Below are 26364 nucleotides of genomic sequence, written 5' to 3'. Positions count from 1 at the left end.
CACAGAAAGGTCCTCCCCCTGGGGCTGGCAGGAGGGGGGGACTGCAGGCAGCATGGACCAGCGAGTGGAGTGGGAAACACTCGAGTTGATACTGGGTCGTCTCCTGGCTGCAGAACAGGACATGGCACCTCAGTCACACCGAGGGCGGGTTGCCCAAACTGAGTTGGCTGTGCAGGTGTGTGAGTAAGTCACTCATCGTTTGAGCCTGGGCTCTCCTCTGCTCTCCCTGAGACCCGCACAGACCAACCCCCTGCCACAGAGGCCTGTCCCTGCCCCTCTCTTGCACTGCTCTCCCCCTGCCTTCTGTCCGGCTGCCTTAGCGTTTGTCTGTTTGGGCTGGATTACATACATACATACTATGCCTGCTGAACCCACCGGCCCTACATAAGCCCCAGAGCCTCCTTCCCGAATGCCAACGGCTCTGGATTCCCGCCTCCCCTTCTCTCCCAGCTCCTGAGACACATCGGCCACCACATTCACCCTGGGCCTGCCTCAGCCTCCCAGGTGGGGTCAGCCCCAGTGGTCTGAACCGCATCTGCAACGAAACGCTCACAGCCCAGCATGGATGACCCCCACACCAGCTGGGCTACCTCCATGCAGCTCTGGCCCAGGTGGTTCCCCTCTGTGGCAGGAAGCATATGGGACCTTGAACGTGATCTTGGAAGAAGCAGCCTAAGAAGCAGATCTGAGTGGTCCCATCTAAGCCTCTTGGAGAGATTTCCCCAGTGTAGGCCCAATGATTGGGGAGCAGAACAGACCACAGAGGGAGACCACAGCAAGAGACCACAGCGAGTTTCTCTCAGAGCAGCAAGAGACCGAAAAGTTATCTTAAACAGCCACGGAATTCTGGTGGCAGATTCACAGCCTCTCCAGGCTGAGAGAGGGCCTGAAGGTCACTCCCACCCAGTCTCACAAACTCCTGAAATTTGTGAGAATGTCACCCATCACAGAACACTCAGTCAACCAGAGGGACTCTTCAGGACATTTTGGCAGTGGAACAATTCAAGAGCGCTGCTGCAGATCTCAGGGAGGCAGCTTGAGGGAACTCTGAGCAAGCTGGGGCGTCTGCTGATTTACCTACTAATGTGTCTGTCTGGCCCACCCGGCCCGCCGGAGGCTGTGTCATTCAACGTTAAGGAACAACACCCTCTGTTCCCTGCCCCCGCCCCCCGGCCCCGCCCCCTTCCTAGCAAAGTTCCTGCCCGCAGCCTGTTTCCAAATACCTGCTGAATGCTGGACAGATTGCTAAGGCACCCCCCTCTATTTCTAACAGACAGGGAGGTTACAGTTCAGAGAACAGGTGAGACCCGCGCGCGGTCCCACGGCAAGTTTGCGGTGCGATAGGATCCCCCGGGTCTTGGGGGGGGGGGGGGGGAGTGCTCTCTTCTACCCTCCCGCCTGACTTCTCTCGTTTCCCCACAAAAGCCACAGGTAGAAGTGTTTATGGTCTGGCAGCTAACCACGGCCACAAGCACTTCAACAGGTCACGGTCTGACCCTGTCATCTGTTTTGCGTTTTTCTTGTTTTTTTTTTTTTTTTTTTTAATTTTTAAGTGCTGTTAATAATTGTGCTTTCTACTCTAATTTGCAAACTCTCAGCACTGCCATGCTGAGGATGTTATAAACCGACACTCCAATTCAGACAACGGGACATAGGCCTACCTAGCTGCCCCCCTGCTTTCAAGGGTGGTAATACCGTTAACATTACTATTTCCAAAATCTGCACCACAGCCGTAAGTGTTCCTGCTGGTGAAAAGCATTTCCTTCTTCGCAAGGCCCTTTTGTGTGTGCTAACTTGACTAGTGCTTGACAAAAATTTCCAGAATGAAATCACCTTCTCTCAACATAGTGCTGTATGTTTCAAAGAGGCGAACTTATTTTATATGAAGTGTCTACATACCTCAAAAGTTGACCACAAAAATAAGGCCGTGAAAAGTCACAAGTGACTTGTATTGTCTTCCTTGTGCTTCTCTACGTTTCCCAAGTTGCCCTTCCCGGAAAGAAAAAGATAGAAGAATGCCGTGGGCTGAGGAGGAGGATTCGAGGCAGGAGACCTCTCTGAGGACTTTGGCCTCTGATTGTCCCCCCTGATGGGCAAGTGCAAAGACACAACTGAGGGTCAGGGGAGGAGACCTCACCCCCCACTGTGTGTGACCTCGGGGAAATCGCTCCGCCCCTCCCGGCCCCCACTCCCTCCCCTCTGGACGGATCTGCTGGGCCTGCTTCCTCAAGCTGTGACCAGTCTCCAAACAGACAGGCTGGGACACTGCGCTCTGATGGCCCTGCACACGTGACCAAACCTCAGTGGTCTCCCTGCCCCTTCCATCTTGGCACTATCAAATACTTCAAACACACAGAAAACAGAGAAAAAGTTTTACACTTGAGAAGGAGAAGGATGAGAAAGAACAACTCTGGACTCACTCAGCATTGTCAAATCTCGGACACCTTGCCACACTTGCTTCAGATCTTTTCTCCTAAGAAATAAAACATTCCAGGCCTGGCTGGTGTGACTCAGTTGGTTGGAGCATCGTCCTGTAGCCAGAAAGTTGCGGATTTGATTCCCGGTCAGGGCACACACCTGGGTTGCAGGTTCGGCACCCGGTCTGGCTCATACGATCCCCAGCTTGGGCACATACAGGAGGCAGCCAATGCTTCTCTCTCGAATCAACGTCTCGTGCTCCCTTCCTCTCTCTCTCGAAAAGGCCATGAAAAGGTGTTTGCGGATGAGGATTTAAAAAGCACAGAAACAGACACACAGAAACATACGTGTGTCTGTTTAAAGCAACTGTTCGTATTACACTGTACCTGCCCTACAATTTGATGTTGTCTTTTCCTACACAATATCTATGGTGAAGCTCACAGCCTTAGTTCCTTTCTCATCTCAGTGCATGATTCCACTGTGTGAATAGATCACAAAGCATCTATCTTGATGGCTGTTGATGAATAATGAATCAATGTCTAATTTCACAATTACATGTGGAGTGAGTGCAGTGGAGTCAGTGGACTGTAGATAGGAGAATCTTGAACCTGATTGGATATTGCCAAAGTCCACTCCAAAGCGGTGGTAGCCATTTATGTCTCTGTCAATGTTGTTATAAGGGTCCCAAAGGTGCCACATCCTTGCCACCCCCACCCCCTCTCCCGACGTTGACAGACTTGTTCCTCTTTATCAGTCTGCGGGATGTGAAATGGTGTGTCACCATTCTTCATTTGCATCTCTCACATGACCGGCGAGGCTGAACCTTGTTTCATATTTTGGGCCATTTAGGTTTCCTCTTTTGTGAATTGCCTGTTGTTACCTTTAACCCATTTTTTTCTTTACATTGGACTGTTTGTCTTTCCCTTGTTTGTCCACACTTTCAACCTGCTTCTGCCAGATCCCAAAGCAAGTTCAGATTACGGCATTTCTCTGCTCTAGACTTCCAATGGCTCTTCTAGGACATGTGCCACTTATCACCTTGTTCAGTGGCTCTGGATGGCCTGTGAGCTGAAAATCAAGTTCAGGCCACTACTTTCAGCTCCACCTGCTCCTCCAGCCTCACCTCCACTGCTTCCCTCCACACACCTGGACTCCAGCCCCATGCACACGACTCACTCCAGCCCAGGCTCCCGCAAGTACCATCTGCTTCACCTGGAAGGCTCGCATCCCTAGTTCCACATTTTACCTAAATGTCACTTTTTTTTTGTGAGACTTATCCTCTCTTCTCACAGCAAAGTCAAAGTCGCTGCAAAACATAACTGGCCACACTACACCTCTCCAGTGGCATTTATGATGTCCCATTTTGCAGTTTTAACAATGCCTTTGATCCACGTTTCTGATTACAAAAGTACTTGCTCCTTCATCATGCTATTTTAACCTTCACTCATAATCCGATTTTAACCCCATCTAAGCAACAGCCCTGTGAGGTGGAATAGCATTATTACCCACTTTGAACAGGTGAGGAACTGTGGCCCAAAGGGAGACCAGCTTACCACCCAAGATCCTCCACTGGCTCCCAGGCAGAGCTGGACTCGAAGGCAGGACTCTTCCGCCACGTCCAGTTCACTGCACCACACCTGTCACATTCATATATGTGTTGTTCCTGCTTGTACCAACACCTGACACCCCCATGAGACTGTGGGGCCCACAGCTGCCTGTTCTAGTTCAGCCAGGGGGACACTCAATGAATATTTAATTTCTTGACAAAGTACGACAGTCACTGCAAACCCACTGGGTGCCCGGGGCTTTGTGCATATTAATTCTAACCTTCCCAGCAACTCGATTTAGTTGAGGAAACTGAGGCTGAAGGGTTGAGGTGATCTGCTCAGAGTCCACAGCCAGTCATCAGTGGAGCTGGCCTATAGGAACAAGAGGTAGGTGCTTCCTTTTGTAGTCTCTGCCCTGCACACCCTAAAAGCAGACCCAGCCAGCTGGAGATATCACACCCCAAGGGCCAGAGGCAGAAGGCCAAGGGTGGGCAACTTGACAGTGATCAGGGAAAGCTGGGGTAGGGTGGGGAAGCCATGGCCACTCCCATGTTGTACACACTTCCCCAGCCTCCCCATTCATTTAGTACGTTGTTTGCGTATGTGGTAGGCTTTTGCAACCTATCTTTGTGTTGTTTCTGCTCACTGAGTTCAATTTGTTGATGGACTTTGTTACTGTGCTTGTTTGTTCACCTTATGTGTAAGTTCTGTTGTGTGTCTGTGCTCTGTACACTGAGTGTCTCTCCTTGTTTGTATCTGTGTCTACACTCTGTCATCGCTGCCTCTTTATTGTATGTACGTGTCGTGCATATGGTGTGGTGTGAACTTATATCTGTGCTGTGTCTCTGTGCCGATCGCGCTGCCAGCGCAGGGTGTTGTGCGTTTATGTTGTGTGAATCCGGTTTGGGTTGCCCTGGATCCTGTCTGCGCTGTGAGTCTGCACCTCCCTGCTGTGTCTGTGCCAGCTGTAGGTCTGTGCCCTGTGCGCGAAGCTGTGCTTCCTTGACAAGTGTGTGCCTGCTCTGAGAACGCGCGCGCCGGTGCTGCTCCTGTGAGTGCGGGCGCTGTGCCTGCACCCCCGCGGTGCGGCGGTGTGGCGGCACTGCCTCTGCGTCCGTGCACTCGCGCCGCGCGTCTGCGCCCGGCGCGCGGTGGCGGCGGGGGCCGCCTGGGGGCGGGCGCGCGGGCGGGCGGGTCGCTGCGGGGCCCCGCGGCCGCGGGCTCCAATGGCAAGGCCGGCACGGCCCCCGTTAATTACATAAGCGGGACGTCAATAATTCGCGGGAAAACGCGAAAAAGATGGCGCCCCGCGCCCGGGGGGCCCCTTCCTGAGCGCCCGGGCCCCTCCCTTCTCCTCCTCCCCCCTCCTCCCCGCGGCGCCCCCGCCCCGCCCCGCCCCCGCCGAGACCCCGACCCCGGCCCCACGGGCGGACACTCGGCCGGGCAGCCGCGGGCCGAGTGCTTCGGTCTCTGCCGCCGATGCGCCTGGTGGCCAGACTCCAGGTGGGACCGGCGGACACGCAGGCTCGCGGTAAGTTGAGCGCTGCAGGCGGCCAGCCGGGGCCCGGGGACTCCGCGCCACACTCTTCTATTTTGCAATCTCCCAGAACTTTGGCTGGGCGAACGCCTGGGGTGGGGTGGGGGGGCGTTGGAGTCCTGGGGAGCCGCGCGCCTAGGGGCCGAAGGGTGCTGATCGGTGTCTGCGGCGGGAACCTCGCCCGGGTCCCCGAAACTTTGGGGGGCGTGGGTGACAGGTCGCTATTCACTTGTCCCAAATCTTTACTTTTTCTTCTCGGGGGGAGGAGTGGTATGTGGGGGAGACCGACGGGGGCGTTTGGGATTTTGCTCACGTCCGAAGTCAGGCTGCTGCAGAATGGGGAAGGGGGCGGCTCTGCGTCGTAGTGACTGAAGAGAGAGCGTAGCACTGACCCAAAGGGGGTTCTTCTGAAGCTTCCCCCGCCCCCCGCCCTCCTTAATACCGTTTTTAAAAAGCCAACGGCCGCCCTGGGAGAGGCCCCGGCGCATGAATCATCCTCGCTTCCTGCCCCCGCCTGGCCCCGCGCTCCGGGTGCCGCGGATTTGAACTGGACGCAGACGAGAACCCGCAAAGAGGCATTTCTTTGCAGATGGGTTTGAATCAGCCAATCACAGCCCACGGGGGCCCGCTCCAGGGGGATGGAGACCTGGGTGGGGGGCCGCCACCCGTGCCCCACCCCTCCTTGGCCCAGCCAGGGCGGGGAGAGGGGGGGGCGCGGCGATCCGGCCAGCTCCCAGCGACTAGGCTGGGGAGGAAGTGTCAGTTTGTGAACCTGCCAGGGCCCTGGGCCCCGGGTTGGCGGGAGAGGGGACCTCGCAGAGCCTCGGGCAGGGATCTTGCAGAGCCAGGGAGGGAGTCAGGTGGCATAGAAGGCAGGGATTCGGACTGCATACCCTGCTCGCTGCCTGTGTACTCTGCCCTTAAGAAAAGAGGAATGGGGACATGGGGTGGGTGCGCCGCCCTCTGGAGAGCCGAGACCCCAGCAGTGCCCTGCGTGCCCTGGGGCGCCTGACATGCACACACATGTCTTTAGCTTCATATGCTCACTGACATACTGCTGTAGACATCCAACATAGTCTCACAGGAGTACACACTCAAACGTCCCTGTGTACAGATAATCATTACATCAGGTGCCCAGCGCCATGGCAGAGAGAGAGGAGACCAGAGCAGCCGGTGCAGGGAACAGAGGGAGGCAGTGTTTGGCTTAGTGAAGAGTGTGTGGAGGGGCATGAAGCCAGGTGAGCCCAGAGAAGGGAGGAGGAGGCCTTGGGGAGGGCTTAGAAAGGCATTGGAGAGCCACAGAAGGTTTCCAGGGGAGAATAAGATGGGAATTGGTGGCCCCGTGGAAGAAGCTGGTGGGGAGGCAGGAAAGCAGGGAGTGTGCTGTCAAATCCTGGTGGTTATCATTCCCCACCTAGGTGACCAGCATAGGTGAGCACAAAGCGCAGGAAATAGTTTTTGAATGACTCACTGGCCCAGGCAAGGTGAGGCCCTAACTCAGACCAGGGACAGAGGGATGGAAAAAACAGCAGGACACCAGAAGTCCCTGCAGCCCACAGTTGGTGGATGTGGCAACTGATTGGTTGGAGAGGTCTAAGGTGTTTGGGGGTTCTGGGGACCCCTTAACAGGAGGAGTGAAAGCATTTTATAGGCTGGTGAGAGACGGTCACGGAGAGGGTGGCGTGGGGGCGACAACTGCTCAGAGCGAATTTGCATTTGAGTAAAAAGCACTAGTGAGTTTAAATGTCCCAGCGTTGGTTTCCATTAAATCATCCCATAATTGAGAACAGAAAGGGAGATCACAGAAGACACACACAGATGGCCAAGTCCATACCCGTTCACAAGCCACCCGGGCGTTTTCCTTTTTGGACGAGTCTTCTCGGCTAGCTCTCAGGGCCGGAGTGAGAGTATAAGATTTCCCGCTGCTCCCCTGGAGAAGGCCCTCCACTCAGAGAGCACGCAGTATGTTTGCTTAAGGCAGCGATTTTCAGCCGGTGTGCCGTGAGAAGTTTTAAAACATGCAATTCCTGACTATTTAGTCAGGGCCACTGACCTCTTTTCCCTTAGATTGTCAGATAAAAAATGACAACAGCCAACATGACAATAGCTGTCACGTGTGAGTGCCCTGTCTTGAACCATGAATATATAGGTCATATAATAGAGTTGCATCTTATTGGTGACGGTGCATAATAAGGTTGCATCTGCTTGGTTAATTCTTGGCACCAGATATTCTTATATACAAGTTTAAACAAGACTATACAAGTATTGTTTAAAAAGTCACTTTGGAGCAAAAAGGGTAGGTAATTACCATTTTTATTTGTTTGTAAACCAACCAAAATGATACGTATTTTTGAATCAGATCAGCAAAAATATATATATTTTTGGTGTGCTGCAGAATGTTTGTAATTAGTTTACGTGTGCAATGAGATGAAAAGGATTTGAGGGATAAAGCCTTGGGTTCCTAAGCCAGAGAGTGCGTGTGGTTCAGGCCCCTGCCCTGCTGTTGGCTGAGAGGTTCTGCTCAGCAGAAGGCAGCGTGGTAAGGATGGAAAAGAGAGCAGAACTCAGGTTCGGCCCACCCGATTATGAGCTACGGCTCTGCCTTGAATCCCCTGGCCACTTCCCCTCGCCAAACCTCAGTTCCCCTGCCTGTAAAATGGGTATAATAATTCATGCCTCCCAGGGCTGTCATGAAGATCTTGTGAGATAATAAAAGTGTCTGGCACATACTACAGAGTACGTAAATGGCAGTTCCCTTCCCCCGTCTCTGAAGCAAGGAGTAACAAGCCCTTGTTCTCTTTCTCTTCCAGTAAGAGTGGAAACCAATGGAGAATCGAGCTCTGGACCCAGGGACTCGGGACTCCTATGGTGCCACCAGCCACGTCCCCAACAAGGGGGCCCTGGCAAAAGCCAAGAACAACTTCAAAGACCTGATGTCCAAGCTGACGGAGGGCCAGTATGTGCTGTGCCGGTGGACCGATGGACTGTATTACCTCGGGAAGATCAAGAGGGTAAATAAACCCTTTTCCCCGGCCCCTGTTCCCAGGTTTGCAGCGTCTCTCTGCTCATCCTATGGCCTAGGCCTCAGACCCGTGACAGAGGATGGGGGATCGAAGGAAGTTCCCTTCTTGTCCCTCACACTCAAAGGCTGAGCGAGCATGGAAGGAGCTTTAGCAGCTGCCATCCTTAGAGCTAACGTCACCCAACCAGTTCTTCAGAAAAGTGCTCTGTGAGCCTACAAAACGGCATGGACTGAGGTTGGCCATGACCACAGACAAACATGTGGCTCGTTCTGTCCTCAGCATTCTCATCAAGCTGTCCCTTGGTCCCTGACGGTGCAACTCTAGGGACTGGGTGTGCACTCCCCCAAAGAGCTGACACCTGCCTTGCCCTCTGGGCCACCTCTGCTCTCCGGAGCCCAGGGAGGGGGCACCTCTGTTCCTAGGCCCTGCAGGAGACCGTGCGTGCTCCAGGGCTTCTCCCCAGCCACTTTCTCACGCTGCTCCTCCCTCTCTGTTCCCCAGGTCAGCAGTTCAAAGCAGAGCTGCCTTGTGACTTTTGAAGATAATTCCAAGTACTGGGTCCTGTGGAAGGACATACAGCATGGTGAGTACTGCTGAGATTTCAGACATCCCTGCCCCACCCCGTGTCCTTTCTCTTCCTCCACCTCCATTCTCCCCTTATCTCCTTCTGTCTCTTATCCCTGCCATCTGACTTTGTCCATGAAACCCCAAGCGCACCTGATATGCTGATCAGAATCCCAGTTGTGGGTTTGCATGGAAAGGCCCTTATGACATTTGTCATCCCCTTGGGTGCCCATACCTCATGAGGGAGGCCAGCAGGTAGAGAAGGTGACTTAGGAGGTGGTGGGGGCAGGGTGGGTCCCGGGCCTGTGTCTGCCCCCTTGCTGCGCTTCATCTCCTGCTGCACAGAGCTCCTAGTCTCTCCGGGCTAGGAACAGGGAGGGCCCCAGGCCATCGGAATTGTCACCTCTAGATGAGCACAGTGTCCCCTATATTAACATGTGAAGAAAACTAGTGGAGGCAGCTCTAGCCGTGGGGGAAAGACCAAGAAAGCAGAGAAAGACCAGGCAGGGTGAAGACGGACATGCCCAGTGGAGCTGGACTGGCTTTCAGGGTTGAAAGGGAGCTGGATTGGGTACCACCTCTGCCCTCAGAGAGGCGACACTGTCTCACAGAGGGGACATCAGTGGCATTCTGGAGCTCCCAGCAGGCTGTTTGCCACTTATGCTCTAACAAATGAATACATGGGGAAGTGTGGGGGGTCAGGTCTTAGGGTCAGATATTCCTTGGCCAAAGGTCTAGCTCTGCCATTTACTGGCTACATATCCTTGAGCAAGGGACATAACCTCTCTGACCCTCAGTCTCTTCATCTAAAACAAACAGGTGACGAAAGTACTGGCCTCACAGGGTGGTTAAGTGACGGAAAATGATTAGTCCAGGGCTATAGGGGCGCTGCTTCTAAAGAATTTGTTACCATGATGTCGCAGCCACTGACCAGCAGTGACCGAGGAATGCTGCAAGTGGCTCGTCGAAACATAAGAAAAATAACACAGAGACAACCAGGTCCTGTGGGGAAATAGGGATGGAACGGCCATCTCTGTAGTGGGGAGCACCTTGGCCACCCTCCCTAGGGGAGAGCACCCCTAAGGGAGAGGGCCTCATTCTCCCGCCCGAACAGGCTTTTATTGGGTTCGTTTGCATAAGAATTCAGGTAAAGCTCATTACTCATTGCCAGGAAGTAAGGATAAAACAATAGATAACAAGGAAATCTGAGGGCCTATTTTGAGTCAGGGTCAGATAGCTAAAGAGCTGTAAAACTTTGAGGAACAAACTTACTTCTTCCTTGGACCCTTATTCAATTGAGAGCATTCTAAACAAAGCAGGTTTCACAGGATTTTACATATTCTTTTTTAGGCCTGATCACCCGGGGAACCTGCCCTTTCCAGCACAGGGCTGCACCACCCTCTGTCATTGTTTCAGGCTTAGGTGGAGCAAGGGAAGTAAGGCACCCAAGAGATTAGATTTTCTTGTGGACAGAATGAGGACTCAGGCTGTGTCAAACCCAAGGGGCGAGGGTCCATTACCCCCTTTTGCTGTAGCCCCCAAAGTCCTTTGGGGGCCTCCCATGTGATCGTGCCTGTCTTAGATTGTTACCCCCTTGGGGAATCTTACCCATCATTGGCTAACCAACCAAGCATTGGGGGCCAGGCAGGGTGAAGTAAAAGGAGCAGAAGTGATGCTCCTGCCAGGGGGATAAGCTTTTGTCTCCTTGGTGGCTTATGGTCCAAGGTTGTTCCCTCAGCCTTAGCCTTGGCGGGGGTTACAGCTTCTGATACCAGGCAGGGCGGTTCCCAACACCAGAAGAGATGATTTCAAGGAGCCTACCAAGTAGGGGCCACAGAACCCAGGCAGTTAGTAGAGCTTCTAAATTGCCTTTTTCTCCAGGGTGTTGTGGCTAATGCAGACTGATTCTTCTCCAAGCCTCTCTCCTCTCAATTTATTGTATAATGACCCAAAGCCATAAGGACCTGCTCTCCTGGGCTCGCCTCTCACTGAAAGCACAGGGAGCCTCGGGGGAGGAAAGGGCTCACTTCAGCCGACCTTGAGGAAGAGGCCCGCCCTACCAGGGACCATGGCGGGCGGCGGTGCCAAGGCAGAAATACATGTCACCTGTGTTTAATGTATTCACTCAAACTTCCACACATAAACACATATTTCTTCTTCAACAAAAACAAACAGAATGGGAAGAAAAAAAAAGATGGAGAGGGAACTTATAGTTTAAAAGCAACTGAACAAACTTAAAATTGTTAGGACACTTGCTTGAGACAACTGGAAATGTGAATACTAACTGAAGTGTGGATATAAAGAAATCATTTTTAATTTTCAGGTGCAATGAAGATACTGTAGTTATAAATTTTTTTATAAAAAGACCATTCTAATCTTTCAGAGATACATACTGAAATATTTATGGAAACGATTGGGTATCTGGGACTTGAGGCAAAATAATGGTGGGAAGTGGGAGGGAATATTGTCAAAACAAGACTGGCCAGGAGTTAGTTCATAATTGTTAATGAGAACAGAGTTAAATTTTACCCTTCCGATATTACATTCCCATAATGAAAATTTAAAACATTATTTAACATTTAAAAACTGTATAATAAGTCAAGTTAAATCAGGCAGGAGAGGGAGCATGACCAAAAGAACAGAGGACTCCATGTCAAACAGCCACGGTTGAACCCCACCTCTCCTGTTGACTAGCTGAGCATGGGACTTCTCTAAGCCTCAATTGCCCCATCTTTAGAATGGGGTGATGACAACAGGCGCCTCAGAGTGGCTGGGAAGACTCGGCCAGTTGGCCTGTGGGGCCCAGCGCTAGGCCCAGTCCCGGAGCCTCGGCACCTGGAATGCGATTTTAAAACTTCTAGTTCCAGCCAGCTGGACCCCAGAGGGCCTCTTTCTTTCTTCCAGCTGGAGTTCCCGGGGAGGAGCCCAAGTGTAACATCTGCCTGGGGAAGACATCAGGGCCATTGAATGAGATCCTCATCTGTGGCAAGTGTGGCCTGGGTGAGTGTGATGAGCCGGACACTGAGAGGGGCCTGACCTGTGGTCCCTCCACCCCACCCTGCCTGCACCGGACCCCGACAGGCAGTGCCTTGCACTGCTGGGGCCTCAGCTGGCTTCCTGTTTCTCTTGGAGCTCCGCGGTGACAGGGGCCAGTCTCTGGGAGTGAGGGCCCAGGAAGGGGGGACCCTTGGGGCGAGCTGGGGCTTCTGGGAAGTTGAGACTAGTTATGCAGTTTGGAGCCTCCCTGGATGGAGAGCATAAATAGGAGAGATGGGGCACACAGGCTGAAGTCAGATCTTGGTGCCCTCCCCCTCTGGGGCTCAGGCTGTCTTTCAGTCGCCTGCTTGGACACCAACTTGGCTTGCCTCGGTGAGAGCATGGCCAGCCAGTCCCCCTGGCAGCTGGCAGGCACGCAGCTCCCAGGACCTGTTGCAGCCCTTCCCAGCCCTGCCGCCTTTGGGCTGACTGGCCTTGGGCCACAGCTTCCTTGTGGTTACCCAGCACCCCTCCTCTGCCTAGGTTACCACCAGCAGTGCCACATCCCCATAGCAGGCAGTGCCGACCGGACTCTGCTCACACCTTGGTTCTGCCGACGGTGCATCTTCGCGCTGGCTGTGCGGGTGAGCCCCCATCCTTCTGTCCCTGCCTCTCCCCTCTCCAGTCTCGAAGCTCAGCGACTCTCCCGGCTCAGGCCTGCCTCCCGGTCACGGAGCCAAGGTTTTGGAGGCAGACAGCGCCTCTGCCACCTGCCAGCCGTATGTCCTCGGCCAGGTTCCTTAGCCTGCCGCAGCTTCAGTTCCCTTCAACTGTAAAATGGATACGCGTTCGGTGTCAGGACTAGGAGGCCCCAATAAATGGAGACTTACTGTTAAAAGAAAACCATGTATGTGCCCGCAGTCATTAGTTATTATTACCTTTATTGTGCTTGTTACTATTAATGGAGATCCTTCAGAGAAAGGAAGAGGATGGATTTGGGATGGCTGAGAAAAAGCTCCTTTGCATCTGACTTTATTGGAATATCTGCGGGTCCCCCTAGTGGGCATTGCCCTCCTGGCCCAACCGGGCCCCCTCATCTCCCGCAGAAAGGCGGCGCGGTGAAGAAGGGCGCCATCGCCAGGACGCTGCAGGCGGTGAAGATGGTGCTATCCTACCAGCCCGAGGAACTCGAGTGGGACTCGCCCCATCGCACCAACCAGCAGCAGTGCTACTGCTATTGCGGCGGCCCGGGAGAGTAAGGCCACCAGGGCGGGGCGGGGCCTCCGAGGGGGCGGGGCGGGCCAGGAGGGTCAGGCCAGGCGGAACCTGGCTCCAGGAGCAGGGCCGCGGGGGGCGGGGGTCAGGCCAGGTTTGAGAGGCGGGGCCTCGGGGCCGGGGCTGGCCGACTGGGGCGCTCCAGGGGGGTCAAACCGAGGGAACTGGGTCGAGGGGCGTGGCCCAGCGAGCGGGACCTCCCGGGAAAAGCCCGAACGTTAAGGATGAGTGAAATTAGGTGGAGGTGGTTTCCTGGGGCACCGCGGAAAAGAAAGAAGTATTACACAATGATTAAGAGCCTGGACACCAGGGTGCAAACCCTGGGATAGCTGTGCAGGCCCTGAGCCTCAGTTCTCATGGTCGTTTCCCGCTCTATGGTGGCCGTGAGCAGCGCCTGAGTCCGATGGTTCACCTAAAAGCCAGGCACTTGTTGGGCACTTACATGTGAGCTGTTACTGGGGGTGAGCGGAAGTTAAGACAAACCTTTCCACTCCCAGAGCCAATGAAACAGGTTGCTGGTGAGAAATGACCCTTTTTGGGGGGGGGGGGTGCAAGGAAGGAGTGGGGTGTCATACGTTGTGAATACTGTAGAGGGGATCCTTGTCCTAGCTATAGGGTGAGGGTCTTTGCCTGATTCTTCCTTAAGGGCCTGGGCCTCCGTGTAGCCATGGTGACCGCAGAGGCCAGCAGAAGAGATGGGCTCTCTGCCCCCAGGAGAGGCAGCCTCCAGGACACCCTGAAGTCTGCATCTTAGCCCCAGCCCGCACTGACAAGAAGTAGGGGTCTGGAGGCTGTGGAGAAATGCTTTTCTCAAAGAGACCTTTACAGCATCCAGGCAGTGGTTTTCCATGCTTCTGAGCAGGGTTACCCAGGGTGATTGTTTAAAATGCATTTCCCTGGGGCTTCCCCAAAGGTTGAGCAGGTCTGGAGTGGGCTGAGCAACCTGCAGATGAACCTAGACCCCAGGTGATTCTGATGCCAGTGGGCGGTCCACAGGCCACGCCTGACAGGCTGTGAACAAGGCATTGACTCTTGTTGAGGAAACACCATTTTGCTCTTAACTTACACTCACTGAGTAGTTGTGGAAGGGCCACGAGGTGAGAAAAACCAGACGTAGCACTGACCTGCTGGTTACAAGAGCCTTTATTTTTCCATCAAGTCTCCTGGGCAAACTCTTCCCTGCCAGTGGTGTTTGGGGAGAAGCGTGTGGGGCGCAGCCCAGAGGTGGGAACGCTAGTCTGGCGTGATGGGAGAGCGCTTCGAAGTCGGGGAGGCCAGGATTGAAATCACCATCCACCGCTTGCTTTCTGAGTGACCCTGAGCAAGCCATTTAGCCTCCGACTTGCCTGTAAACTGGGCATAGGGTCCCACCCTGAGATCAAAGGAGATGGCATGTGCCCTGGTTCCAGGACCTCCCTGGGCACAGCCCAAGTGCTCGGTCACTGGGTTCTCTTCTCCTGGCCCCAGTGGAGGGCACATTTATGTTGGGAAAGGTTGCCGAGGCTCGTGTCTGGCCGGGAGCCTGGGCCCAGGTGACCCTGGCTCCTCTTTGTCTGCAGGTGGTATCTGCGGATGCTGCAGTGTTTCCGGTGCAGGCAGTGGTTCCACGAGGCCTGCACCCAGTGCCTCAACGAGCCCATGATGTTTGGGGACCGGTAGGTGCTGATCCGCTCTGCCTCAGCCTTGAGTGTGAGGTGGGGGGCGGGGCATGGCGGGGGGGCAGGAGTAGCAACTCCTTCAGACTGCCTGCCAGGCGCTAGTGAAGTGGCGTTCTGTGGGGGAAGACTTCCCGCAGAGGAACATTCTGGACCACATCCCCAACTGCCATCGACTTGTGGGGGATCTTAGACACGGCCCCACCTTCCCTAAGCCCCAGTCTCTTGAAGTGGCTGAGGAAGGGGGGAGCCCTGGCCCTGCCCACCCTTGCCCAGGGTTGTTGTAGGAGCCACTGGGTGAATGGATGGCTTGACCCAGCTTCTAACCAATGGGGCTAAGCTAATGGGAGGCTTATGTGTGCCTTGGTGATTGCATGTGTGTGTCTTAGGGGAAGAGTGTGACCATGGCAGCCCACCTTCTGAACACAGTCACACTCCAGGGCAATGACCCTGGGGACAGGGGTTCAGGTAGGGGTTTGAAGGGGCAGGGAGGTATTTCCTGGTCTCTGTCCTGCCCCTACCCCTACCCCCAAGCCACGAGCCCTAGGAATAAGAACAAGCTGACTATGGGAAGGCAGGTGGGAGGTGAGGGGGCTGCGTTAGGGTGGGGTGTCAGAGCCCCTCCCACCACAGGCCCCCTCTCCACCCACCCACAGGTTCTACCTGTTCTTCTGCTCCGTGTGTAACCAGGGCCCAGAATACATCGAGAGGCTGCCCCTGCGATGGTGAGAGGATGGGGCCTGGCCCGGGCGCCCCCTCCCAGCCCCTCCCCTCCCCCATCCCTCCAGGAACAATTCCAGTTCCAACTACCAGCCCCCAGCCTTGCCCCTGCCCTTCAGTCCTGACCCAGGAGGCTCCGGCCCTGGCTGCTGCCTCACCCCGGCCCCGCCTCCTTGCCCCCTCGCCCAGGGTGGATGTGGTTCACCTGGCCCTCTACAACCTGGGGGTGCAGAGCAAGAAGAAGTACTTTGACTTCGAGGAGATCCTGGCCTTTGTCAACCACCACTGGGAGCTCCTGCAGCTCGGCAAGGTACGCAGGACCCTGGGACGGCGGAATGGCGGGAGCCCGTCCCACAGTGGGGGTTCCACGGTGCGGAGAGGTGTTCCCAGGGTCACAGGGCATGGGCTGGGATCCAGGACTCTGAGCTCTAACTCGAAGCTGCTAGCTGGGACAAAGCCCCAGAGCCTTTGAGCTGCTGGGACCCCGAATCCACATCTCCAAGCTTGTGCCTTGCAAGGGGCTCCCTGACCCAGGTTTTCACAGTGGGCTGGTTAGGACCTCACAGACTCAGCTGTACAGAACTAAGGATCAAGTCTGGCTGGAGCAGGGCTCTCCACAGAGACAGCTGACCTACTCCAGATTACCTGGCTAGGAGGAAAAGTGATGTGGGCCTGCCCCCTGCTGGTCCTACTTTGAATAGCAGAAGTGGGCACCAGGGTCCCCGTGGACTGAAGTAACAAACCAGACTTGCAGGATGTCAGAGGTGGAGAATGACTCGCCCAGGACATTTGGAGCTGAGCTGGGGGCCTCCCCAACCACTTCCATGGTGGGGCTATGTCCCCTTTTCCCTTTGACACCCTTAGAACCCTCCCCGCCACATCTAGAGTGAGGTGTCTTCTCTACGAAGGTGTCTTCTCTCTGCCCCAAATCCTTCTTTGGTAAGACAGGGGTTTAAAAAAAAAAGGATAACCTATACTTTGCAAAAGTGTTTCATATAATATGCTTGCTTACAGTGTTTGATAATGTATAAGAGACACATGTATTATAAAGTCCTGGAGGACAGGTAGAGCTGGTGCATTTTTAAAAAAATGACTTTCTTTTTTCTGATTTACAAAATCATTTTACATATTCCTGGGAGAACAATTTCAAAGTACCAAAAAGCATAAGGAAGCGTGTGTTAAAAAACCCATCCACACACCACACAACCTAGAAACAGCTGCCATTAACGCACAGGTGTGTTAACTTCCATCCTCTCTCCTCCGTGTTTTTTCTTTTACGTGGTTTAGATTACACAGTATTTTAAATAATCTTTTTCAGCTCCCATTACATGATACATAATTTTTCCTGTCACGGAAGAGTGTTCATACACATTTTAAAGGCTGCGTGGATTTCGACCACCGTTTACTCGTGTCCTTCCTGTTGGACATTGTTTCTCTCCCATGTGTCCCATGGGCCCAGCACCGAGAACAGGGCTGCCGTGAGCATTTTTGTACATGGAGCTTTGTCCGTGTTTCATGTTCTGTCCTTATGATCGAGTCCACGGAGTAGCACGCCTGGGTCAAGGGCTCGGCCACCTTTAAAAGCTCTTGATGCATCTGGGACGGGAGTGCCTCGCCCCAGTTACAGGTGGGAGCTGAGCACAGGTGAAAAGACTTGTCTGACGTCAGGCTACATCAGTGGTTCTCACCTGGAGGACTCGGGAGCCTGAGGGGAGGGAGGCGTGTGGCGGAGGCCTCCTCGGACGCCATGCGCCAGGGTCTGACTGTCCTGCTGGCCTGCTCCCCCGTAGCTCACCAGCACCCCCGTGACCGACCGAGGACCGCATCTCCTCAACGCGCTGAACAGTTACAAAAGCCGGTGCGTGCAGGGAAGGGTGCGCCGTGGGGCCCCCTACAGGTGGGACTTCATTCTAAGGGTTCTCCTGCCTCGTAGTCTTTGCTCAAGGTGTGCGCCCTGCCTGGGTCTCCTGCCCCTTCTCTGTGACTGTGTAAATCCTACCTGTCCTTCGAGACCCAGGGAGCACCCCCCCTCCTTTGCGATGCTCCCCCAACCCTCCAACAGCATGTGACACACTCTCATCTGCACCCCTGAGCTCCGAGGGCCCCGCTGCCCTGGCCATCTGCAAGAGCTGGGGGCCAGGCGCCAAGGGGTTGAGTCACCGTGTCTCAGGTGGGCCTCGTGGCCCGTGGCTTCCCATCCAGACTTGCCTGAGTGCCTCTCAGACACACAGCTGACGTGTCTGTCCCTCACCCCCCACCCCAGGGAATGCCCAGGCTCCTTAGCACCACATTTATGGCCTCTTATGACTCTGCCACATCTTCTCCCACTGTCCTTTGCCTTGTGTATTCTGGATGTCAGCCATTCTGAACGCTTTGCTTTCCCACACATGCTTTTGCTCACGTTCTTTCCTTTTATTTGTTCCACCAACAGCTACTTATGGAACTGCCGCTCTTTGTCAGCCCCATGTGGGTGTGAGGACACAGCTAGGCAGACGTATCCACTCTCCCACCTTCTCACGGTTTGGGGCCCAGACACAGCCCTGCTCTCGAGTCTGGGAGGCTCCTGTCCTCGCGGGAATAGCCTCCGGAGGGTTGGGCTGTGTCTGCGTCACCGCTGCAGCCTCAGGGCAGCCCAGCTGGTGTTGGGAGGCTGAGGGCAGGGCCTGGAGGTGCTTTCCGTCTCCTTGGGGAGAACAGAGAACAGAAAGGTGCTCCACTGGGAGCTGGAGGAGCCTTCCTCTTGCAGGAGGAAGCCTTGCGGCTGGCTGAGGCAGAGAAGAAAAGAGACAGGAGCAGCGAGAGCCACACACAGGCAGTGGAGGGACAGGGAGGAACCACCAGCCACATCCTCGGCCACCGCCTGGGAGTTGGAGGAATTGCCATCTCTCCTGGGTTTTAGCTCTGGGGCCAGGGAGGCAGAGAGAGTAGGTTCGATGCTTGGCTCTCCTCCCCATGAGGACAGACCAGCAGATTCCACAGCTTTCTCCTCCCCTGCCCACCCCCAGGTTCCTCTGCGGCAAGGAGATTAAGAAGAAGAAGTGCATCTTTCGCCTTCGAATCCGAGTCCCGCCCAACCCACCAGGGAAGCTGCTGCCTGACAAGGGCCTGGTGCCCCCCGAGAGTGGCACCTCCTCTGAGCTGCGTAAGAGAGGAAAGAGCAAGCCTGGGTCAGTGCCCAGGGACCCAGAGACCAGGGCTGCGACTGAACCCTGGATCTCTGCTTCCCGCTCCCAGCCCCAGCCGACAGGCCACGTGATGGGCCCAGACAGTCTGCTAGCGCCCAGGCAGGCAGGGAGGACGCACGCCCAGCCAGCGCCCCCGCTAGAGGCCCCCTGAGGGGCCAGTCGCTGGCTGAGCCGGGGCTGGTCCTACATTGTGGTTCCCTCCACAGCCCTTAGTGTCTTGCTTGCAGGAAAAGCCAGATCCTGGGACCCAACCAGTCTTGCTGGTTGAGGGCTTAGGCAGAGAAGTCAGAGTGTAAGGAGTCCGTGGCTCTTTGGTGGGGCCGAGCCCCCTCGTCCTGGGTGTGGGGGGGCCAGAGCATCTGGATGCTGTGCCTAGAGGGGCACCTTCTCTCTTTTCTACCTGAAAAACCTCCATCCCCTCCCTCCTGCTGCCCCAGAGGACTCCTCTTCCTCCCCAGGCCCCTCATGAAGGAGAGTCTGCCCCGCCCCCCGGCTGTGGCCCCACCCCCACCTGTGCCACCCCTCTCTCTGGGCCACCTCCTGGGCCTTCAGGCTCTCACTGGGCCACCCTCTCCCTTTTCTGTCTCCACAGTTTGTCGCCTCACGAATTCCAGCAGCAGCAGAAAAGGCGAGTGTATAGAAGAAAAAGATCAAAGTTTTTGCTGGAAGATGCGATTCCCAGTGTTAGTTTCTCGTTTTCTTACTCTCACGTCCCCACGCAGGCAGCACATGGGAGGGAGTCCTTTGCAGGAAGTGCTTCCCCCCAGGCCCAGGGGACTGTCCCGCATCCCACAGAGGAGAAGCCAGCTCCTGTTACAACTAAACAAGGGAAAGCCAGGCTCCCCAAGTTCTCCCCAGAACCCGAAGGGGCGTGGGGGTAGGCAGGACCCTTGTCCCACTGTCCGGGTGGGGAAACTGAGGGCCAGGGAGGAGCAGTGAGGTCCCACCTCAGGCAGTGGCGGAGCCCGGCCTGCACCGGGGCTCCAGAGCTGGCTCTGCCCCTGCAGTGCCTCCCACTCCCCTGGACTTCCCGACACCACTCTGAGTGAGGCACGCAGGGGGTCCCTGTCCACGCTGGCAGCTGAGGCCCCGAGACCCAGACGTGGGAGCGTCATGCAGTCAGTCGGCCAGAGACAGAGCTGGGACCAGAGCCAGGCGGCGTGGCTCTCTGGTCGGGACTGGGGATAAGAGCAAGCCAGCGAGGACTCTTTCCCTGGGAGGGTCCAGCCCTCAGGAGCCCGGGCCGCACCAGCAGGCAGCCTGTGTGGCCTCAGCCAGGGGTTGGAGGGGGTGGAGATCTGGTGCTCACCGACCCACCCTCCCCTCCCGACTCCTTCCTCTGTGTCCACAGAGCGACTTTACCTCAGCCTGGAGCACCAACCACCACCTGGCCAGCATATTCGACTTCACGTTGGATGAGATTCAGAGTTTAAAAAGGTAACCGTGAGGGACCCCGCAGAGAGGTCCGCTCTGGACACTCGGAGGGGAGCCCCCCTCCACTCCCCGCCGCAGCGCAGGCGGGCTCTGGAAGTGGGAGGCAGAAAGCCTTCTGAGGGAGCGAGAGCTCTCGTTCCAAGGACACACCGTGCCTGAGGCTGCGTGCAGGGGCTACCTCAGAGCCCACGTGCCCCTGCTGTGGTCTCCAGGGCTCCTGGGGGCGGCCCCTCGGAGCAGCATGCAAGGCCAGCCTTGCCCGGGCCCTACGACTTCTCCAGCCCCTCCTGCTTCTCCCGGCCCCACGTGCTGCACCAGAATTGCTGTGGGCACCCCACACTCACATTCCCCCAGGAAGCCGTCACTGGCCCTCCCCAGGCTGCCTTGGACACTTCCTGCGTGTTCCCACAGCACCTGGGGCATGGGCCACCCAGTGGAGGGTCTGGGTATTCCGATGTTTTATTTCTGAAGTCGCTAAGGCCATCCAGTGCTTTCCTGTAGGCGTGCAAGAGGCAAGGGCTTCGGTCAGGACCGGGCTCAGGCCCCCACCCACCGGTTACTGGCTGTGTAACCTGAGCAAAATTCTTTAACTTCTGCTCACCTGCTCACCTGGTTTGGCGTGGCTACGAGATTCGAACAAGATACTGTGGCTTCTAACACCTTGGGCCTGCAAAGCGTTGCACAGCTGTGTGGGATCATGCTCATTATCTTTTAATTCGTCAGGAGAGGCTTTCTTGACTCCTCGGCCTTTGGAGTCGGGCGGGGGGAGGGGGGACATGGACGGGCAGACAGGCGGTGGCCAGACAGGCGGCGGCCACCGTGGTGGCAGGGAGCTCGGCGGTGGGAACAGGGGCCTCTGCCCGGACGGAGGATGCATGTCAGAGGTCCCCAGGGCCTGCTGACGGCAGGCTCACCCTCTCCCCCCTCCCAGTGCCAGCTCAGGCCAGACTTTCTTCTCAGACGTGGACTCCACGGATGCTGCCAGCACCTCGGGCTCCGCCTCCACCAGCCTGTCCTATGACTCCAGGTAAGCCTCCTGGCCACCTGGACTCGGGTTCTGCATCCCCCCTCACCGGCCCCCCACCTCCCACTCCTGTGCCATGGCAGGAGGCTCCTTCTGTGCGTCTGCAACTTGGGCGGAGGGCCCGGGCCCACGGCGCTCTGGTCTGGTCTGGACGTCCAGCTGGCTCCTCTGACTGCTGCGGGAGGTTGTGTCGCATTTCTCCCTGGGCAGTTCCAAGCTCCGGGGTCGTTTGGCCGGAGGTCCTCTCATTCTGGGGGTCTCGGCCTCTGCGTGCCATTTGGAGCCTGTCTGTGCCTGACTGCAGGGTGCTGCCCCGAGGCCTGTGGTCCAGGTCTCCTGGGAATACAGCCGTCGATCTGGCAGCCCGATGGAGAGGGACATGGCATCCTTCGGGGTGCAGGTTTGGCAGAGGGACAGAAATCTCGGAGGCACTGCCGAGGGGCCACCAGCCACAGCTGGTCCTCAGGGGCATCGGGGGTGGTGCCGCAAAGCACATGCCCAAGTTTTTCTGAACTCGGCCTCCTTTGGTTCGATTTTGGGGTGCCGGAGGCCCCTGCGAAAGTACAATTATGTGTCTTGGGAGTTTCTGTCACCAGACCTCTCGGTCTTGGTGTCTTTCTCTGGCGTGGCCTCTGTATTTTCATTTGTTTCTTCCCGTTTCTCCTCACTAGCTCTGAGTTCAGCTCCTTCTGTTTCATGTACCCGTGAACATGCCTCTTCTCGCGTGTCCATTTCCCAACCACACCTGCCTCTTTCCGCTTGTGTGTGCGCATGCGTGTATGCAGTGTGCACGCGTGTCTGTCTCCAGTCCCGACTCCGAGGCACGAGGGGCTTTAATCCATAACTGCCATCCCACCCCCACTTGGCTTTCTTGCTGCGTGAGCCCCAGTGAGGGGCAGGCTGAGCCAGCAGGGCCTCCGCCCAGCATGACTCCGGGAGGCACGGAGGATGGGGCCCGGGTGTGCCCAGGGCTGCAACCCTAAGTACGGAGACTGTGTGGTTAGGGGCTGGACACACCTAGGTGTGAACCCTGGCTCTGTCACTCCCCAGCTGGGGGCTTCTCCCTGGAGCCCGTTCCCTTCCTCGTGGGGCTGTTGCGGTTTGCAGTGGGCTAATCCGGGCCGGGCCCGGTGCAGGGCCTGGTGCCCAGCACAGTGCTCAGGGACAGGGGCTCGTGAGGGTTCGCCCCCCTCATCCCCGCCTCTCCCTCCCCTCCTGACACAGACGGACAGTGGGCAGCCGGAAGAGGAAGCTGGCGGCCACGGCGTACATGCCACTGCGGGCAAAGCGGCGGGCAGCCGAGCTGGGGGGGCACTGCCCCTCGGACAGCGGTGCAGAGGGGGCTTCGGGCCCCGAGCGGCCAGACGAGGGCGTCGACAGCCACACGTTTGAGAGCATCAGTGAGGACGACTCGTCCTTGTCCCACCTCAAGTCGTCCATCACGAACTACTTCGGTGCGGCTGGGCGGTTGGCCTGTGGGGAGAAGTACCAGGTGCTGGCACGGCGGGTCACACCCGAGGGCAAGGTCCAGTACCTGGTGGAGTGGGAAGGGACCACCCCTTACTGACCAGCCCTCGGGGGGTGCCAGGAGCCCTGGGAAGCAAAGAGGGGACAGTGGGAGCCACCAGCTCCCCGGTTCTCTCCAGGGTGGGGTGGGGGAGGGAAGCAAGACGGAGCTGCAGGTGCCTGGCACAGGCCCCCTCCCCCCGCCCACCTTCCAGGCCAAGGTCTGCGCCTCGCTGCCGCGCCCATTCTGCCCTCCGGCTGCTTCAGGCTCCTCGCCCCTTCACCTGTGTCTCTAAGGTCCCCGTGTCGCCCCACGCCCCCCACTCCCTCCGGCTGCTCACCTGTTCCTCTGAACGTGTGTCCCCTCAGCCCTGGCATCCTTTTTCCTAAAGCCCGAGTCTGTCTTTGTCCCCAACTTTGTGTCACTTACCTCTTGACCCTTTGAGGGGGGGTTTAGACACCCTCCAACGTGCACACTGTCCCTCCCACCTGACTCACGGGGCAGCCGGTGCCCCAGGGACCACCTTGTGAGAACAGGAACCTCTGAGGAAGAATGGGTGAAGGTGGGTCAGGAGAGCTCTCGGGCTTTTCCCTCCACTTTCCTGCCCCTCCCCCAAACCCCCAGCCCTGGAAAAGGGGGTGAGGGCAGCAGGCCTCCATGAAAGCCTGGGTGGCGCAGCCCCTGCAACTCTCAGGATCTGAGGCGCGAAGAGGCTGGGTCTGCACCTCAAGGTACCAGCGCCGGAGCCCACCTGTCAAGGTGCGCTCCTCAGAGTAAGGGCTGCAGTGTCCGCTTCCCAGGTCCCTGTTTCCCTTTGCTTGGCCACACCCCTCTTAGTGACCCTGGAGCTGGGCCTGGCCTTGCGGGATTAGAGGTGGCCTTGAAAACCCGAGGCACGGGGAGAGCATGTGGGAAGAAAGGACGGCATTTTGTGCCAAACCTCAGACTTGTTTCCCACGCCTGCTGCCCCAGACCACCGCACATGTAGCCAAAGGCAGGTTCCCTCACAGATAATAAGCTTCTGCCCTCACATACTCTCACCCTCCAGGTGTACACACACACACACACACACACACAAACACACTCCCTCCAGTGATAGCCTGGCTCCTGCCCTCGTCTCCCTTGCCACCCCCCACCCCGACCTCCTTCCAGGGACCACGTGCTGCAAGAAATGTGAAAGTCCAGCCCCTGCCCCTTCCTTCAGCCCCCGAGCCAGCTCTGACCCAGCCCTGACCCCGCCGGAAAGCACAGGGACGTACCCTCCCGGCTCCTCTGCCTTGTTCCCTGCTCCGCCCTGAAATGACAATCACTTTTTGGGACAGGTTGGGAGTTTTAAGGGCCTGCGTCACGTAGTCCGCTCCAAGAGAAGCCCTTGTCAGTGGGGTATAAATAGAATCCTTAGAGCCCACATTAAAACTCACATCCATCTGGAGGGAAACCAGAAATGGGAAGGGGGGGTCCCTCATTTTTGCTGCTTCCAGAGATGTTAGAAACTGACTCGACTGAAAAATGGAAAGAAGTGCCTTGAGGGGGCGCGGCGTGGGGCATGCACCAGAGGGGGACCGGCCCTGCCAAGTGCTGCTGGGGCCTCCGGCTTGGCTGGGATCCGCCGGCTGCCAGCTGCAAGGCGAAGGCGGATGAACAGTGAGGGGCTGGCATGGGGACAGCGGGCCTGAGGAACTGGCGCCCGTTGTTGGCTGGTCCCCACCACCTGGGAGCCTTCAGGGGCTCCCAATGATGGTTCAGATGCCCCTCGCCTTCAGCCTCAGCTCCTACAGTGCCTTTCTAATGGGACCCCGCTGCCTGTGCCCAGCCCTCCCCCTTCCCTTCTCAGCCCCACAGCTGCTGCCACCAAATCCCCCAACTGGGGCGGGGTGGAAGGGGAGCTGAGAAGGCGGCCCCCAGCCCAGCAGGGGTGTGGGGCCTGGCGTCCATCCTGTGGCTTCCTGCCTGGCTTCAGAGAGCACCGCCGCCTCCTGGGCCTGCTCCCCAGGCTCCTGAGAAAGCACAGGACCCGCAAGGCAGTCACCGTGCATCTGTATCTCTCTGTGCTTGGGCTCCAGAGCGGCTCCTGGCCTGAAGCGGGGGCAGGGAAGGGTGCCTTCCCCACTTGTGGAGTGAGAGGTGAGCACGAGGCCTGGCGAGGCCGCCCAACTCGGCGCCCCTGCACTTCACTCGTACTGGATCGTAGCTGCATTACTGCCACCTGACATGATAATCCTGTGCACCTTCTAAGTTTTATGGTTTTGAATTGCTGCTTTAATAACAGTTGTTATATTAAAGTTTAATTAATGTGTCTGATTGGCCATTTAAAAGCTCTCTTTGAAAAGGGGCCTGTCTTCACCCCCATGAACTGCCCGCAGTTGGGCTTCGGGAGGCGTTGGCTCGGGTTTCTGGTCTGGGTTCCCTGGAAACCGGGGAGTGGCAGGGACCACGCCCCGCCCCTGGCCACCCTGTCACTCCCACCACTGCCTATGGATTCTCCGGGCAGTGCCCTCACCCTTCCCACCGAGAGGATGTGGAGACTCCACTGTGAGTACCTGACCCACAGGAGACAGTCGCTGAGGGCCACAGGGCGGTAATAAAGGATGGGGGTGGACTTAGAAGTTGACCCTGTGCAAACCCGTAAGCACAGGAGCTACATGACTGGCCAGGGCGCGGAGGCACACGGCCCGGAAACCTGCGGTGCGCGTCAGACCGCGGCTCTCCTGGGTAGCAGGGGCGCCACTTCGGTCCGAGTCCTTTGGTTCGGTTCCCTTCGCTGTCACGTGGCAGAGGTAACCCCTGCTGCATTCAGTTCCCCGGGTGCTGCGAGGGAACCCTTTCACACAGAAATGTCATGCCTTACGACTTTAGATAAACGCTACATTTCGGGCAGTTTGGAGAGAGAAAAATAAATGTGAAGGGGCAGGGAAAAGTCAGCTATAGGGCGGTGAAGACCAAGGCTCTAAACGAAATTCTGGAGTTGCAGGGGAGAAGGGCAGCCTGTTAATCCCTGGAAGTGTTCACGGCTGCCCCTAAAAATATCAACTATGGCTCCCACGTTTATCTACCGTTCCTTCGATTTCAACCTTTTTTTTTAATCCTCACTCAAAAATACGTTGATTTTATTGAGGGAGTGAGGGAGAGAAATATGATTGGTTGCCTCCTGTACACGCCCTGATGGGATCGAACCTGTAGCCTTCTGGTGTATGGGGTGATGCTCCAACCAACTGAGCCACCCAGCCAGGGTTGTTTTCAACCTTTTAACTGCCCTTGGAACAAAACCGCCCTTGGAGCTGGGGGGAGGGTGGAGTGCAGGGATTGTTCTTCGGGCTGAAATCAGTGGACGGGAATGAAGGTGAATGGCACGAGGTGACCGGAGACCTGGGTGGTGGTCCGAGTTCTACACCGAGCAGCTCAACAGGCCCTCCTGAGGGCAGCGGTCCTTCCCAGGCCGCAGAGAGCCTGGTTCTTCGTGGTCTGGGTTAGTGTTTACAAATGTACAACAAGCACTAAC

General features: G+C 56.6%; 1 protein-coding gene across 2 annotated transcripts; it reads left to right on the top strand.

The window, feature by feature from the left end:
- The first annotated feature begins 4709 nt into the window (after positions 1–4709).
- PHF19 (PHD finger protein 19) lies at positions 4710–25777 on the top strand. Of its 2 annotated transcripts, XM_028514861.2 has the most exons (15): positions 4710–5496; positions 8313–8513; positions 9027–9108; positions 11994–12089; positions 12609–12709; positions 13172–13320; positions 14900–14995; positions 15652–15720; positions 15905–16025; positions 17506–17573; positions 18721–18882; positions 19493–19583; positions 20252–20337; positions 21266–21361; positions 22583–25777. In XM_028514861.2, the coding sequence occupies exons 2-15, from the start codon at positions 8328–8330 to the stop codon at positions 22923–22925; spliced, it is 1746 nt and encodes a 581-aa protein (XP_028370662.1). In that variant the 5' UTR covers positions 4710–5496; positions 8313–8327; the 3' UTR covers positions 22926–25777. The 2 variants fall into 2 exon arrangements, with proteins under 2 accessions (XP_028370662.1, XP_035878039.1); XM_036022146.1 differs by lacking the exons at positions 4710–5496; positions 8313–8513; positions 9027–9108; positions 11994–12089 and having other exon boundaries at positions 13176–13320.
- Positions 25778–26364: the final 587 nt, after the last annotated feature.

This window comes from Phyllostomus discolor, chromosome 3 (assembly GCF_004126475.2).
Source record: "Phyllostomus discolor isolate MPI-MPIP mPhyDis1 chromosome 3, mPhyDis1.pri.v3, whole genome shotgun sequence".
Taxonomy (NCBI): Eukaryota; Metazoa; Chordata; class Mammalia; order Chiroptera; family Phyllostomidae; genus Phyllostomus; species Phyllostomus discolor.
This window is presented reverse-complemented; position numbering and strand designations above follow the sequence as displayed.

Excerpts from the sequence above, each read along its gene's own strand:
- PHF19 (XM_028514861.2), top strand. The coding sequence starts at position 8,328 with ATGGAGAATCGAGCTCTGGACCCAGGGACTCGGGACTCCTATGGTGCC. Across the intron at positions 12,710-13,171 it reads TCTTCGCGCTGGCTGTGCGG|AAAGGCGGCGCGGTGAAGAA; the intron begins GTGAGCCCCCAT and ends CATCTCCCGCAG. Across the intron at positions 20,338-21,265 it reads GAGATTCAGAGTTTAAAAAG|TGCCAGCTCAGGCCAGACTT; the intron begins GTAACCGTGAGG and ends CCCCCCTCCCAG.